This window comes from Ochotona curzoniae, unplaced genomic scaffold (genome assembly GCF_017591425.1).
Source record: "Ochotona curzoniae isolate NIBS_2020 unplaced genomic scaffold, NIBS_Ocur_1.0 contig_2699, whole genome shotgun sequence".
Taxonomy (NCBI): Eukaryota; Metazoa; Chordata; class Mammalia; order Lagomorpha; family Ochotonidae; genus Ochotona; species Ochotona curzoniae.
Genome location: NW_024465561.1, coordinates 9,835,583 through 9,850,876, shown reverse-complemented (window position 1 = coordinate 9,850,876; position 15,294 = coordinate 9,835,583). Strand labels below are relative to the sequence as shown.

At 57.8% G+C, this 15,294-nt stretch overlaps 1 protein-coding gene across 2 annotated transcripts; it reads left to right on the top strand.

Annotated features, from left to right (window-relative positions):
* The first annotated feature begins 4,940 nt into the window (after positions 1–4,940).
* PLEKHF1 (pleckstrin homology and FYVE domain containing 1) lies at positions 4,941–14,389 on the top strand. Of its 2 annotated transcripts, XR_005883444.1 has the most exons (3): positions 4,941–5,009; positions 11,650–12,610; positions 12,719–14,389. XR_005883444.1 is itself a non-coding variant. In XM_040976497.1 (2 exons), the coding sequence occupies exon 2, from the start codon at positions 11,657–11,659 to the stop codon at positions 12,494–12,496; it is 840 nt and encodes a 279-aa protein (XP_040832431.1). In that variant the 5' UTR covers positions 4,941–5,009; positions 11,650–11,656; the 3' UTR covers positions 12,497–14,389. The 2 variants fall into 2 exon arrangements, 1 of the variants encoding a protein (XP_040832431.1); XM_040976497.1 differs by having other exon boundaries at positions 11,650–14,389.
* The last annotated feature ends 905 nt before the right edge of the window (positions 14,390–15,294 follow it).

The following is a 15,294-nucleotide window of genomic DNA, read 5'->3' as shown; positions in this document are numbered from 1 at the left end:
TGTATGGTGCACGCTAATGACCCACCCCCATCAGCAAATATTTGGGATTGTTCCCCACTTTTCTCTCCTGAAGTAATGCTGCGATGCATGACGGCATACACGTGGCCTCCCACACACCTGCATGAATGTCCACAGATACATGCCTGGCAGTGGAGACCAGCTGGGCAGAGGTGTCTGTGCTTTTCTAAATGTGAGTGATGATGTCATTGGTCTCTTCCATGGAGGTTGCCTGCAACAGTCTATACTCCCACCAATAGGAATATATTTATGAAACTTTTGGGGAAATAAGGGCAAAAAGGTGGAACAATCATCAGGAAGTTTGGTCAGTAATTTAAATTTTTGTTTAAACAATCCTTCCTTCCTTTGAAGCCATTCCCAGCCAACCTGACCTCATGCATACCCAGAGAGCTTCCCCTAGCATTACACCACGTTTGTGCATGCTCGCCCTTGGTCCCTGAAACTCCTGTTCTTGCCTTCCACGCGGCAGTGAGGGGCTGTTTGCCAGCCAGACCCCAAGGGCTGACTCACCAGAGCCACAATGGTTCCCCAAGGGCAGTTACCCAACCAAGATGGTTCTCACCTGCGGAACCCCTTGCTGTACCCCAGATGAGCAGCTCTCACTTCTTATGCATATATCACGTTCATTGATGCGTTCCCCGCTTGACAATGAGTCCCCCACGTGCAGAGGCAGTGCCTCGTTCCCCTCTGAATCCATGGTCAGGCAGTGGCATCAACAGCTGTCTGCTGAATGAATGAGTGAGCCAGCTGGGACTATCACATCGGAACTTTACCTGCGTCCAACACACTCTGCAGTCAGTTTGTACACAGTATTTATGTGACCCATCCAAAGCTTTTACCAAAGGGCATTCGTTCTGTTCTCATTTCATTTTTCTTCTCCCTCTTTTGACCTGGCTAAAGCCTCCTGGGGAAAATTCAGGCTGGGGAACTGGGACAATAAGGCTGGCAAACATGAAGAGGATGTGCAGCAGGATGGAATGATACACACGGGGCAGGCACACAGGAGGAGTAAATATTGACATTACAAAGGACAGAGGAGGAGGGGGAGGGCCCTGCAGCCTGTGTTTAGGGCCCAGGCTCTCTTTGAAATGCAACACCGTTGCCAGCGTCCAGCCCAGCAATGGTTTTCCAAACATGTCAGGATTTCCTCCTTTAAAGCGAATCTCTTTAACCACACCAGCAGAAATCTTCGGCAAACATCCCACCTTCTCATGGATCAATACTCAGTGGCCCATAGAGAGAGAGTGGACTGGAGTTATTTGGGAAACAGGCATGTTTAGAGTTAATGTCAAGATCTGCCACCTGGAAACCAGAGGAGTTGGGCTTCACTTTTTTCAAAATTGGTTTCCCTTTATATATATATGAAGGGAAATATATATGTATATATAGAAAACTTTTTAAACTGACCCCAAGCATTGCCAGAAAAGTGTGATGAACAGCCAGAGGTGGGAGATTGGCCCCCAGCGGCCCCCGGTCTGTTTCTGAACAAGGATGGTTTTCATATTTTTCATATTTCATATTTTTAAGGGGCTGGAAAGAAACCTAACAGGAAGAATGTTTCATAACACATGGAAATCAGCAGCAAGTCAAACACGGGTCTCCCGAACTGCAGCTTAGCCACTGCTCACATCTGGCCCAGGGCTACGTGCACTCCGGCACAGTCACAGAGACCCTGGCTCCAGAAACCTGCTGTTTGGCCTCATACCGAAAATGCCAACTGAGCCTGACCCAGATCTACAGGTTGTAAATATTTCGCCCTATTGATTTTCTCTCTGCCGCATACTTCGGTGTCTGAGTTTCTTAAACCAGGAGCAGCGGGAATAACAGGTGCAGTGTGGGGAGAGATACGATAACCTCTGTGTTTGACACGTAGTAGTACTTGGCACACCAACAGAACTTAGCAAGTGATCCGAGAATAACTTCTGGCCTTTTCCACAGAGGGGGCTGCCAGAAGCTCTTAGTGGAAAAGCTTCCTGCAGTTTGGATGGCAGCTTCCAGCAGAAAAAAAAAAAAAAAGAAAGAAAGAAAAAGAAAAACCTCAGGCTAGCTGCATTTTTCCATGGTCTGTGGCTTGGCTGACTCAGCTTCTGCCCTTCCCTGAGTCACGAGCTTTTCCTCTTGTTTTGGAGGCACAGGGCGCTCCGCCCCAGGCTCCCAGCTTCTGGGAAGGAGCAGGCAGCTGGAGCCCCAGACATTGCACTGCCATGGGGGTTTTCCCAGATTCCACCCAGACCTTGAGAATGTCTGAGCTGGAGGGAAGGCGCAGGATGAGACTGAGACCACAGTGGATCCCGGAGCAGCAAAACAAGGCTGAGAGGGGCGTCCTGACTCCAGGACCAAGAGGTGTGTATCCTGCCGCTGGCTTCCCAGAGGCACCAAAGCCCCTTTCCTGCAGGCTGCTCTGGGCCAGGCACTGTGCCAGGTGCTGCTAAGATGTCACCTAAACAAGGCCCAGGGGACTGGCCTCCTCCCAAGTCTGAGGGGCAGCTGCACCCCAGGCCGGGGCTGCCTGCAACCCTTCTCCCCGCAGTCAGCCACAGGTGGTCCCCACTGACCTCCCTAGCCATGGCTCTGTCCCTGGGAGCCCAGCCCTGGCCCGTCTTCAGTTCAAATGCTCATGTAACTGGGGGCCTGAGAGTGGGTGGAGCAGGCCCAGGGGAAGCAGAGAGGGCAGTGGGAAGCACCGTGCATGGGAGATCGCAGCCCCATCACGGCGAGACAGCCCCCAGTGGGGACAAGGTCTAGTAACATCAAATGTTCTGCTGTAACGGCAGCAGAGAACTCTGCGCTTAAACGGACTCTCTCAGTAAAAAAGTTCACAGCAGTGATATCTTTCAGAGTTGAAACACCTCGAAAGGTCAAACATCCTGTCACAGAGGTCAGTTTGGGCTCGAGAGCCGCCTGCCAGGCTGTGGCTTCTGCAGGATGCTCAGCAAACAGCGGCCTTGCTGAGGAGGGGAATGCGGCAGGGGAAGGACGGCAGGGAACACTGGCTTTCTAAGGCCCTGCTGGTGACCCTCTCTCTTGCCTGTCACCTCCACCCTTCCTCTTTCTCCTGGCTTCCTCTACTCTCTCTCTCTCCCCCCTCCCCCTACTGCCTTCCCTCCTCAGCCCAGGCCCTGGCTCCACTCCACTCAGGCTGGGGGAGGCACCTCCCCAGCTGGGCTCCCCCCTCCACACACACACACAGCCCCCTCCCCACCACCTAGAAGAACAGACCTCCCAGCTACAGCCCTGAAGCCAGGCTGCGAACCCCTGGGGAGCAAACAGGTGGTCAGGTGGGGCCTGCTGAGTTGGAAGCCGCTGCAAAGCCCTATGGAACACCAGCGTCGCCTGGGGTTCTAAGGAGGAAGACGCTGTGAAATGGGATGTGCGCTTCCACATGGGGCCACACCACCCCCCTGCTCACAGAACAGGCGGGTGACTGGGAGGGGTGATGTTCTCAGACCCCGGCTGGAGGTGCTGCCAGGGGCCCTCTCTCTCCCCAATGCCGCCTTTGGAAGTGGGCTCCTCTGGGTATTTCTCTGAATAGGGCAACCCATGTTCAGGTATGAGCACGCGTCGTGTGCGCACTCATTTTTTCACTTTTGGAATAAGATGTGTACCCTACAGCACGCCTGCCCTTAGAATGCTTCTCGGTTGCAATTCAGGATCCCGGAGTTGAGGCCTGTGTGGTGGTGCGGCACCATCATCCCTCATGGGGCACTGGTTCGTGTCCCGGCTGCTCCACTTCTTATCCAGCTCCCTGCTTATGGCCTGAGAAAACAATGGAGGACTGCTCATGTCCTTGGGACCCTGCCCCCACGTGAGAGACCTGATTCCTGGGTTCAGATCAGCTCAGCTCTGGCAATTGCAGCCAATTAGGAAGTGAATCAGCAGATGGAAGCTCTCTCTCTCCCTCTCTCTTTCAAGTAGAATAAATAAGTAAATAAATAATTTTTTAAAAAGAAGCCTGGTGTAGAAATTAACACACCCAGCTCCCCCTCAGACTGAGCTGGACCGGCTGGGGCCAGTTCTTCCTCCTCCTGGCCTCTGACCCGGCCCCACCTAGCCCAGCAGGTGCTGCCCTGGCAGGAGCCAATCCCTTCTGTCGTACCTGGGAAACAGTTTCTACACACAACGGACTGGCAGTGTTGACCTGAAAATAAATCAAGGAGCGGGCAAGCCCACCTGCAGAACCCCGCCTGTGGAAGGGGATACCTCAGAGACTAGGGAAGGGACCCTGGTCAAGGGAAGGGGCTGTGAGGGGCCGGTGAAGAGAGACCGGGCTCTGAGCGCCCAGGGAAGCCTTCCCGAGGCGGAGACAGGCGTGCAAAGGGCGCAAGGGTGGGGGAGCCTTGTTTGAGGAACAGGAAGCAGCCCGTGGGAGGAGGCCGAGCGAGGCTGAGCCTGCCCTCCCGGGGGTCCGGGTCCGAGGTCTCGGTCTAGGGACTTCATTTCAAGACAGCAGGGGACACAGAAGGCGCTGCCTGGCTAGCAGTGCGGACAGGGGAGAGGGGGTCCCTCTCTCCTTCAGTGTATATCCATACTTTCGCACTATAAATTGAAAATAGTAAGTGGCGCCGCGTTTCCATACTGAGATTGCTAATCCTCTGGGCTGCAGAGCCTCCCGACTGGCCCCAGGCAGACACCTCGAGATGAGGGCACCCAGACGCGGGGTGGCCGCTGGGAAGGGCGGGGAGGAGCCTCGAACCGCCAGTCCCCGTTCAGGGGTCCCGAGCAATCCCCGCCCCGCGCAGCCTCCCCCGGGGTGGACGCCCGCGCACATTTCTGGGGACCCGAGGCGACTCCGCCCGCTGCGCTCCAGGGCCCCGATTGGCACGGCCGCCCGTCGGAGGGCGTGTCGCGCGGGGGTTGGAACGCGGCGGCGAGGGCGGCGCGAGGCCGGGCTGAGGCGGGGCTGCGGGACGCGGCGGCCGGTGGGCAGCTGGGGGACGGCTGGAGGACCGAGGGCTGGGCGGCCGAGTGCGAGTGGACGGCTGGACGGAGAGGTGAGTGGCTGCGCAGCGCCCCGGCCGGGCGGCGGGGAGCGGGCGGGATGCCTCCCTTGGAGCCCCGTATCTCCCCGAAGCCTGGGGCTGTCTCGTCCCAAGGGCTCCGCGGCGCGCGGGGCGAGGCTGGTCAGGCTGGGCTCGGGCCTCCGACGGGACCAGAAAGGCTGAGAAAGACGCTCACTCCTGCCCTGAAGAGCAGGCGGGCGGGGAGAGCAGGTGGGGGACTGGGGCGAGGCGCGGCCTCCAGGAGTGAAGGGTCGCCAGGCGCGCTGAGTCTGCAGGGTGATCTCTGCACGCCCGAGGGGACAGCGACTCCCCGGGGAATCTGACATCCCGCTACGGTAGAGATCTAGTTCCCTGGTCCCTGGGTGCGGGAGATGGGGACCGGCCAGCTGCACTCCCCACGGAGCCCATGCCTTGTTCTCCGTGGGGCCGCCCGACGCCAGAGCCCTCGCGTGTGACCTGGGAACTGTCCAGGTGCACTGAGGGTGCACGGAGAGCAGGCCTGGAACCGCCTAACTTTTCTCTCCAAAATCCTGAAGTGCAGGGGCTGACAAATCACCTTGGTAGGAGGCAAATACTGAGCTTTCAAGTCACTCTGAAACCCGATCCCCATAGCCACAGGCACCAGGCTGGTAGGGGCAGTAGCTGAGAGGGTCAGAGGCCAGGAGGCAGGGGCCCAGGCGCTCTGTGCAGCCGGAAACGATTCCCAGCAGTCCCCTGAGTCCGTGTAAGCTGAGAGGTGACTGTCTGCGGGCTGCACACGTCAGCCCTCAGCCCTGCCAAGAGTCAGCAGTAGGCAGCCCTGCTGAGCTAAAGAACCTGCCCGCCCGCCGCGGGGGAGGGGCAGGGGGTGCAGGGCCTGCGGGGCAGGGGGAAGAGCGGCTGCGGGGAACCAAGGAGCCTGCCTTGGGGCCACACTCCTAGGCTCACCCTGAGTTTTTTCTGGTACTCTGGTTGGGAGCAGCTTTCAGCAGCTAGTGGTTTTACAGCTGGGACCTGGGCAGTGAGGGTGATGGTGGTGACATGGGTGGTGTTAAATGAGGTAATAGAGGCCACGTGCTTTCACAGGTGTCAGATGGCGGTCAGCAAACAGGTTTTATTTCCTGCCTTAAGTGTCTTGTTACTGGGCCCTTCCAGGAAATACAGGGGATGCCTCCCAGGAGGGAGGACCCTTGGATCCTGGCGCTTAGAGGAAATTCAGGCAGTTGCCTTGATTTTTGCCAAATCCCGTAACCTGACCCCTTGTTCCGACCTCCTGGGCTCCTTGCCCTGTGGCTTGTGGGGGTCCTGAGGGCCAGAAGGCCCACCACGTGAGACCACGGGTCTGCATGGCCAGCTCCTTTGCTGTCTTCATGGTGGGGTGAGGTCACTCCCTCCCAAAGCCTTTGACCTCCACCCCTGCCTGGCCGTAGGGAAGCTTCTGTCATTCGGTCTCCCCTTACTGGAGAGCGTGGGCCTGCCTGGGCCTGGCTGCTTGCTGTAATCCAGCGCTTAGCATGGTGTCTGGCACACACTAGGACTTCAGTAAATGTTGGGAGGTGGAGTCAAGCAGGCAAGGGGGAGTGTGGCCTGGTTGGAGCCAGGATCACCTCATGGAGGGCTGGGGGGTGGGCGGTCATGGAGGCCAGGGGAAGTCCAAACTGCGGGGATCCCAGGGACCCCGACCTCCTCTGTGGCCTTGGTCAGGTACACCCCTCCCTGAGGAGCAGCATCCCGCAGGGACAGTGTCCATGGCTTCTCAGAGTGGACCACTAAGCATTTTCCGGTGCAGAGTGATGTGGCTGGCGCGGAGTAAGCCCTCTCCGTTAGGGCTGGACAGGCCTTTGCACGGCTGGTGTCCTAATACAGCTGCTTTAGCAGAGCCAGCAGTACCTGCTGTGAATCACACTGCTGCCCGGTGTCCCAGGGCCCCAGCAGCCACCCTGGCATTCCCAGAATGTGGCGGCCCAGCTCTCTGCTTGCCTGTCCTGGGTGAGGCGGAGTCACCCCTCTGGGGAGAGCAGTGTGAGCAGAATGTCTGACTCAGAGCTGCCCTGTTTACAAAGAGAACCTCCAGGCCATGTCAGGCCAGGCTGTTAGTCCCCTCAGGAGTGTGAGGGGATGTTGTGTGCCCAGGCCCCTAGCCAATCTGGGACCCTCGGAAAGCTCTAGAAGAAAAGGCCTGCTGGGGAGCGCTCTGTGGGCAGCGCCCCTCCCAGCCGAGAACCTTCCCCTCACCACCAGAAACCAGAACTCTTGGCAATGGCCCTTAGGACCTAGAGCAGGGATGTCAGTCTCGGTGGGGTTAGAGCAACGTCGGGCCTGCGTGGGGCCCTGGAGATTGTGCTGGAAGCTCAGGCCTAACCTCCCCCACCAGCACCCCCCCCCCCGGGTCCACTGCTCTTCCTTGCTGGGTACTGCTGTCATGGCTGTCTTCCTGGGGGCACCTGTCAGAGGTGGACCTGGCAGGCTGGGCTCCAAGCTCCTCAGGCCCGGGGAACTGGTGGAGGTCTCCTGCTGCCTGAGCATGGATCTCGGTTCTCCATCATGCTCAGCTTCACTCTGTGGCTGCGCAGTGTGGTTTGCATCCAATTCTGCCAGCAACCACACCTCTGTTCGGCACACAGATGTGCTAGAGCAGCTTGTGGTCCACCCTCCTCGGTCCTCCTGCATCTGCTGGGGGTGCCCACCCTCCTCGGGCTCCTGCGTCTGCTGGGGGTGCCCACCCTCCTCGGGCTCCTGCATCTGCTGGGGTGCCCACCCTCCTTGGGCTCCTGCGTCTGCTGGGGCTGCCCGTCCTCCTCGGGCTCCTGCATCTGCTGGGGTGCCCACCCTCCTCGGGCTCCTGCGTCTGCTGGGGTGCCCACACTCCTTGGGCTCCTGCGTCTGCTGGGGTGCCCGCCCTCCTCGGTGCTCCTGCGTCTGCTGGGGTGCCCACCCTCCTTGAGGCTCCTGCATCTGCTGGGGCTACCTGCTGGACCCAGCCAGCTGTCCCATCAAGAGGTCTGCTCCACCATGATAGAGCTCAGAATCTGACCCAGACCTCACCCTGTAATTTTGTTCCTTTGCGGACTTGAAGAAAGAAAAGAAGCATAGGATCCCACTTCCCAGAAATGAGTATTAGGATTCATATGTTTGCTTTCCCCTTTTTCTGTTTTATTGAAGTGTTATATATTTATTTTCATTTTTATTTGAAAGGCAGAGAGAGAGAGAGAGAGAAAGAGGGAGAGAGAGGCTGTCGCTGGCTCCTTCCCAAGATGCCCACGATAGCCAGGACTGGGAGCCCAGAACTCACATGGGTAGCCAGGACTCAGGTGCTGGAGCCCTGCTGCCTCCCAGGGTGTGCACTGCAGGAAGCTGGACCTGGAAGCAGAGCCACAGAGCATCCCAGATGGCATCTTGATCGCTGAGCCCCACACCCACCCCTTCCTTGTTCTAATAGCAGGTGCAACCTTGCAGATAAAATGGGAGCCCTGCTTGAGCCCCCCAGTGCTGGTCACATCCAGGTCCTCATTTGAGGCTGCTTTCTTAGGACTTGAGTTTGTATGAATCGTATCTTTTTGTTCAATCATTTTATCCACTTGTAAGTGTGCCTACAACCCAGTGGTGTCAAATATGTTTCCTTGTTGTAAAATGGATCTCTTCGACTTTTCCCTCTTGTAGACCTGGAACCCTGGGTTCATTAAAAAATCCCTATTGTCCTCTCCAGCCCAGCCCAGGCCCTGACAATCACCATTCTGTGTTCTTTCCCTGTTTATGTATATATCCCACGTGAGTGGGGCCACTTCAATATTTGTCCTCTTGGGGATGGTTTTTTTTTAAATTAATGTGACACATCCATGTTGGAGCAGTGTCAGAATTTCCTTCCTTCTTAAAACTGGATGATATTCCATGGTGAATGTTATATGGGATTAACTGATAGATTTGAAAGGCAGTTACACAGGAGAGAGGTCCTGTGTCCCCGGTTCACTGCACAAATGACTCCAGTGGCCAGAGCTGGGCCCCGCCAAAGGAGCGCTCTCAGCCTTTTTGGCTCTACAGCCACGTGGGACAGTGAGATAGCACCTCCCTGTTGTTTTCAGCTGGACTGTTTGCCCGCCCACCAACAAGGCACAGGCCTGCTAGTTTCCTGACACGCTTACCAACACTTGGTATTGTCTGTTTTGATAGTGTCATCCTGGTGGGAGTGAGGCTCACTGCTCTCACATGGCAACCACAGGTACAGTTTTTAAGAATTACATTGTCTCTGCATAGATGGTGTCATGTCATTCTGCAGGTGCCTCCTCCCACTCAGCCTTTGCTGCTGCCCCATCCTGACCCAGGCACTGCACTACCGAGTGACCCTGGCCTTGTGTCACAGCCACTTCAGTTGTGCCTGCCACATACTGAGGACTCTATGACAGTACCCCAGACCATTCCAGGGCATGGGTGTAATTCTGGTTTTGGTAGGTAGCTGGTCAACCAGAGAGCTGGTGAGCAAGTCGTGGCAGGGAGGCCCAAGACTCTCTCTGACGATCCTTGAGGTTGGCCACACACAGCAGACCACACCCAGCAACTGCAAAGCAATGCTGCTTATGGTAGGTGCTGTAGGCCACGCTTCTTGTGGCCTGATGGGACAAGTGCTGCGTGACCCAAGGGGCTCCACACTTCTGTCAAAGCATCCCATCCCTGCACTGAGTCCTGCCCTGCCTTCCAACGATTTACAGCACGTAACAGACTGCGGTGTGGTGACCCAGAAACACAGAATGTGACATGAGCTCGGTCGGAGGCGTGCTGTTTGTGCCTGAACACATGGGTGCCAGATGTCCGTGGGGAGCTCAGCTTTCACCTGCCTCTTCTGCATATGCAAAGCTGAGTTGTGTGCACTTGGTAGGCCCCTGGGAGCCTTCGAAAGGTTCCTTCACCAACCAGTTGTGAAGCACCTAGTGTAGGGGTTGACAGTCACAGCAAGCACAGTGGTTTAAACCACCACTTGCAGTACCAGCATCCCAGTTAGGTTTGAGTCCCAGCCATGAGAAGATGTTCAAGGTGGGTCCCTGCACCCTCATGAAAGACCCAGATGGAGCTCCTGGCTTTAGCCTGGTCCAGCCATGACTGCTGTGGCCATTTGGGGGTGTTCAGGATGGAAGAATCTCTCAGCCTCTCTCTTTCTCTCTTTCTGTCTCTCCCTATCATTTTGCCTTTCAAAGTCTTTTAAAGAAAATAATCAGTGCTAGAGCCTAAACAAGCAAAGGCTTCTATTGTAAAGCTCAGAGTTGGCTGGGGAATACAAGACCATCAAGCATACAATGATAGACAAGGCATTGCTTAATTCTAGGGTCTACATTATGGCCCAGTATGTTGAAGCCACTGTCTGCAGTGCCAGCATCCCATATGGGCACTGGTTCAAGTCCCAGCTGCTCTACTTCCCATGCAGCTCCCTGCTAATATGCCAGGAAAAGCAATGGAAGATGGTCCTGCGTGGGTCCCTGCCACCCACATGGGAGGGATGGAGTTCTAGACTCCTGGCTTCAGCCTGGCCCTGCCCTGGCCACTGGGACCACTGACAAGTACATCAGTGGATGGAAGATCTCTTTCCCTGCAACTTTTCAGATAAACAAATAAATCATTTTGTGAAAGAAAATACCCAATCCTGATAAGTACCATATGCCCTGCTACCAATTTCTGCATTGCTGGGTGAATGAGGCATGGCTGTGTTCCAGAAAAATTGTAAAAGCAGGCTGTGGGCCAGTTAGGGACCTCAGACCATAGTTTGACTAAGAGCAGACAGTTTGCTGGGATGTAAAGCTGAAGGTATGGGCATTCGGGCAGGGGCGGTTGAGTGCTGGAAGCTGAGGAGCAAGGAAATTACAAGATGAGCTCTAGCCGAGGGCTTTGAACGAGTGATGAAGAAGCTGAGAAGAGCTGTACTGGGAGAGACCTGGGCTCAGTGTGCGGCATGTGCTGCGAGCAGGTGGGCAGTGGCCGTCTGCATCTGGAGCTCAGCGGAGAGGCAGTATAGGGTGCTAACAGCATGCTGGTGGTCTTGAGAGCCTTGAGCCTGTGTGTGGACAGAGCAGAGAGCGGCCTGGAGTGTGGTCTGAGGCCACCAGCCTGGAGTGCTTAGTGCATCATCCAGGGCCGGCGTGGTGTGATGGATGAGGGAGCTGGTGATGAGTCGAGGATGCGGACACTGCCTTGCCTGGCACACGCTGCTCTGCTACCTACATGTGCATCCAAGCTGTGGGGTGGGCTCACAGCGCCCCAGGGAGCAGCTGATGGGGGCTGGAGGCTCATAGCGTCCCACCTTCCCTGCTGCTTAGCTAGGCAGTACTGAAGTGAGGTCAGCCTCAGCTCTCTGTGCACCCCCGACCCTGTCCCCAGGATGGACTCTCTGCTGCCCAGCATGGCCTGTTCGCGTTATCCTGTGCCCGCGCATCCCTGTCCAACATTCACAGTCCCCTTTCTTGGGTGGAGCACCTCCCTTTGCCTCACAGTAACTCCTCCACTCTGCGGAAAGGTCGGCTTCAGAGCGGTGGGTGTTGGTGACTAGGCAGGCTTGCCGGGGCACACCGGGGTCATGAATGGGCTGAGGGGTTTGGCTGTTAGTGAGGCGGGTGAGTGATGTGACTCTGAGCTCCTGGGAAAGCTGACACCTCCTTGTGTGCTGCTGCAGCCCAGCCATGGTGGACCACTTGGTGAACACGGAGATCAACAGCCAGCGGATCGCAGCGGTGGAGAGCTGCTTTGGGGCGTCGGGGCAGCCGCTGGCCCTGCCAGGCCGGGTGCTGCTGGGCGAGGGCGTGCTGACCAAGGAGTGCCGCAAGAAGGCCAAGCCCCGCATCTTCTTCCTCTTCAATGACATTTTGGTCTACGGCAGCATCGTACTCAACAAGCGCAAGTACCGCAGTCAGCACATCATCCCACTGGAGGAGGTGACCCTGGAGCCGCTGCCCGAGACCCTGCAGGCCAAGAACCGCTGGATGATCAAGACAGCCAAGAAGTCCTTCGTGGTGTCGGCTGCCTCCACCACGGAGCGCCAGGAGTGGATCAGTCACATTGAGGAGTGCGTGCGGCGGCAGCTGCTGGCCACTGGCCGTCAGCCCACCACGGAGCACGCAGCACCCTGGGTCCCTGACAAGGCCACGGACATCTGCATGCGCTGCACGCACACGCGCTTCTCGGCCCTCACCCGGCGCCACCACTGCCGCAAGTGCGGCTTCGTGGTCTGCGCCGAATGCTCCCGCGAGCGCTTCCTGCTGCCGCGCCTCTCGCCCAAGCCCCTGCGCGTCTGCAGCCTCTGCTACCGGGAGCTGGCCGCCCAGAAGCTGAAGGAGGAGGCGGAGGAGCAGGGCCAGGGGTCCCCAGGACAGCTGGCCCAGCGGGCTGGAGCCCTTTACGGGGCGTCTAGTGGCGACGATGATGACTCAGAGGAGGACAAGGAGGGCTGCGGGGACAGCGACTGGCCCAGCCATGTGGAGTTTTACACCTCGGGCGTGTCCTGGTCGGCCTTCCACAGCTGACCCAGGCCTGTAGAGCTCCAGTGCCCGGGCCTGTGAAGCCGCCCCTGTGGCTGGTGCAGGGTGAGGGGAGGAGTTGGGGGAGGGCTTCTTGCTCTCAGAGTTCTCAGTGCCTTTGTGCTGGACGCCCATGTCCTTCTCAGTGTGCTAAAGGGAATCACCCTCCCATTGAGCAAGCCCCAAAGACAGAGGCTCTTGGAAACAGGCACCTGCTCGGCTGTATAGGTGCCAGACATGCCCTTGAATTAAACAACCTGGGTGTCCTGGACATTTAGGGATCCCCAGAGGTGTTTAGAGTGCAGAAGGAAGATAAGATGGAAGTGAGGCTCCACTCCTTGCTGAGACTGGGACAAGCCCACCACCCCTGCTGGTGCCTACCGCTGAAGGCTGGGCCCTGCCGGGCTAGGCAAGAGGGCTGCATATAGGCAGGTGGGAGAGTGTGTGCCGGGGATACCCACTGGGCCCAGGGGCGCAGCCTGACCAGGGCTCTGCGCTGTCTCCTGTCTGCAGGTGCCAGGTGTGCACAGCCCTTTGCCCTACTCTCAGCTCTGGCCCCAGCCGAGAAAGCCGCCTTCTGTTAGGGCCCTTTGGACAAGGACAGAAACCACACCTAGGCTGACAGGCTGTGCAGAAGAAAGTTGATCAGTTGGTGAGGCTACGTAGTCCAGGGGTGTCCTTGCTGCAGACACAGCTCAGCCGAGGCAGACGCCCATCCAGCACCTGCTCTGGGCTCCCCCAGGACATGGCCCTGCTGGCTGCCCTGAGCGCCCCCCACATGTGCAGCCCTGCTCACTTGGCTGCAGGCGACCTAAATGACAGAATAGAGGGAACAAGGAGCCGTTTGTCTGAGCGATCCCGGCCCTGGGGGTGGAGCCTCAGAGTGCAGAGGTCATTCTGGGATCAGCAACAGGCTTTGCTCAGCTAAGCGTGGTGCTGGAGCAGAGCTTGAGTGCCTGCCACCTGCCAGACCAGGCTCCCTGGCGCCTCCCCATCCTCAGCACACCGTGGGGTTACAGCCAGCTGCAAGTGGTGACTTGGGAGCTGGTCAGGCAGAGCATCCTGCCCTTTGCACTTGCAGACCCTGGAGGGCCAGGTTGGAGGACAGAGTTCTGGGAACTGCTGCTGCAGCCACCATTCACCACAGATGGCCCTTGGACTGTGCAAGGCCTGTGGACTGGGACCAGCCCTGGAGAGGGAGGCGGGAGCTGGTGGGTGTGGGCAAGGGGTCAGCTGTTTCGAAGAAGCATGCGATTGTTTACTTTGCCTCCTTGGCCTCACAGACTGGTTCTGCATGGGCAGAGGGCACAGACCGGACAGGTCATGGGGCGAGTGGCCATTTCCTGAAGAATGATCTGGTGATCTCTCAGAAACCTAGGCCAGGCAGTCCCCCCCCCTCCAGGTGGATAGCAAGGCAAGCTACCCACCTGGAGGAAGGGCCAAGGGCCAAGGGAGCACTGGCCCTGCCACGAGTCTCTTGGTCCTGCCCTGTCCCCCTAGTCCCAAGGGCTGAGGGCAGCAGTCATTGGATGGGAAATAGGACTGGCCACAGCCGACACGGGTCCTCCTCCACAGCTGGCCAAGATGGTGCTGCCTTAGTAGGGCAAGACCATTGAGCACTCAGCTCAGGCTTGCTGCCACCCCGTGGGGCTGGGACAGCACCACTGCCACCACCCACCAGGTGTAGGACCTGGCCAGACACCTCTGCAGAGCCTCGATTGAAGCAGACACGCTCCCTCAGGCTTGCAGTGTCTCCTACCCTGTGCTGGACAAGCTGTGATTCAAGGCTACTGGAGCAGCCTGTACGGGAAAGTGAACGCATGGGAGCTGACCACCTGGGGACGTGGTGGAGGGGGCATCCCATATCAAGTGCTGGTGTGAGTCCTGGCTGCTCTGCTTAAAACCCAGCTTCCTGTACCTGAAAAGGCAGCAGAAGATGACCCAAGTGCTTGGAGCCCCATCACCCATGTGGGAGAGCCAGAGGAGTTGCTGTTGCCTGGCCCAGGCCTGGCTGGTGTGGGATTTGGGTGGAGAACCAGCAGATGGAAAATCTCTGAATCTCCTTTTCACTCAATCAAATAAATCAGACTTAAAGAATGAGCTTGTGGCTGCACAGATGGCTGGAGCAGGGAGACTGGATGGTGGGCCTGTGTGTGGGGAGCAAGTCCTGTCGCTGGCATCCACAAGAGGGGACTGGGGCTGCCTCGGGGACACATCTGCCTGCTGTGTGTGAAGTGGGAACTTGGCTGCCCGCCCTCCCATCCTGTCCTGCCGCTGTGGTCAGCAGGTGCTGACCCTCTCACATGACAGCGGTGTACCAGGAAGCAAGCTGACCAGCACGGGCTGAATGCTGTCCCTGGGCCACTGGGGGAAGCTGAGTGACAAGCAAGAGGGACCTGCTGGGGATTGGGACCTTAGGGTGTGAAGCGTGAGGCCCCACCTGCTCACAGAGAAAGCAGCGTCAGCCAGGCAGGTCCCTACCTGGACTGTTAGATTATCCCTCCAGCAGTGAGGATGATGGCGGCCACAGCTGGGCTGCCCTGAGAGCTGCAGCTGTCCCACCCACTTCAATGCCAGGCACCAGTCATCCTGCTCAGGTGGGAAAGGTGACCTGGGACTGTAAGCATGCTTTTAGTCAAGGCTAAGCAGCTGCCCTTTGCTCCATGGCTCTGCACACTGGGGGAGGCCCCGAGAGGCCCTAGGGCCCAGCTCGCTGCAGATGACCCCTCTGCCCAGCAAGGGGCCTTGCGTCTGACAGAGGCGCTGGGTCTGCTGAACCAGGTCCAAGCCTTCAAGCTCTTGCC

Excerpts from the sequence above, each read along its gene's own strand:
- PLEKHF1 (XM_040976497.1), top strand. The coding sequence starts at position 11,657 with ATGGTGGACCACTTGGTGAACACGGAGATCAACAGCCAGCGGATCGCA.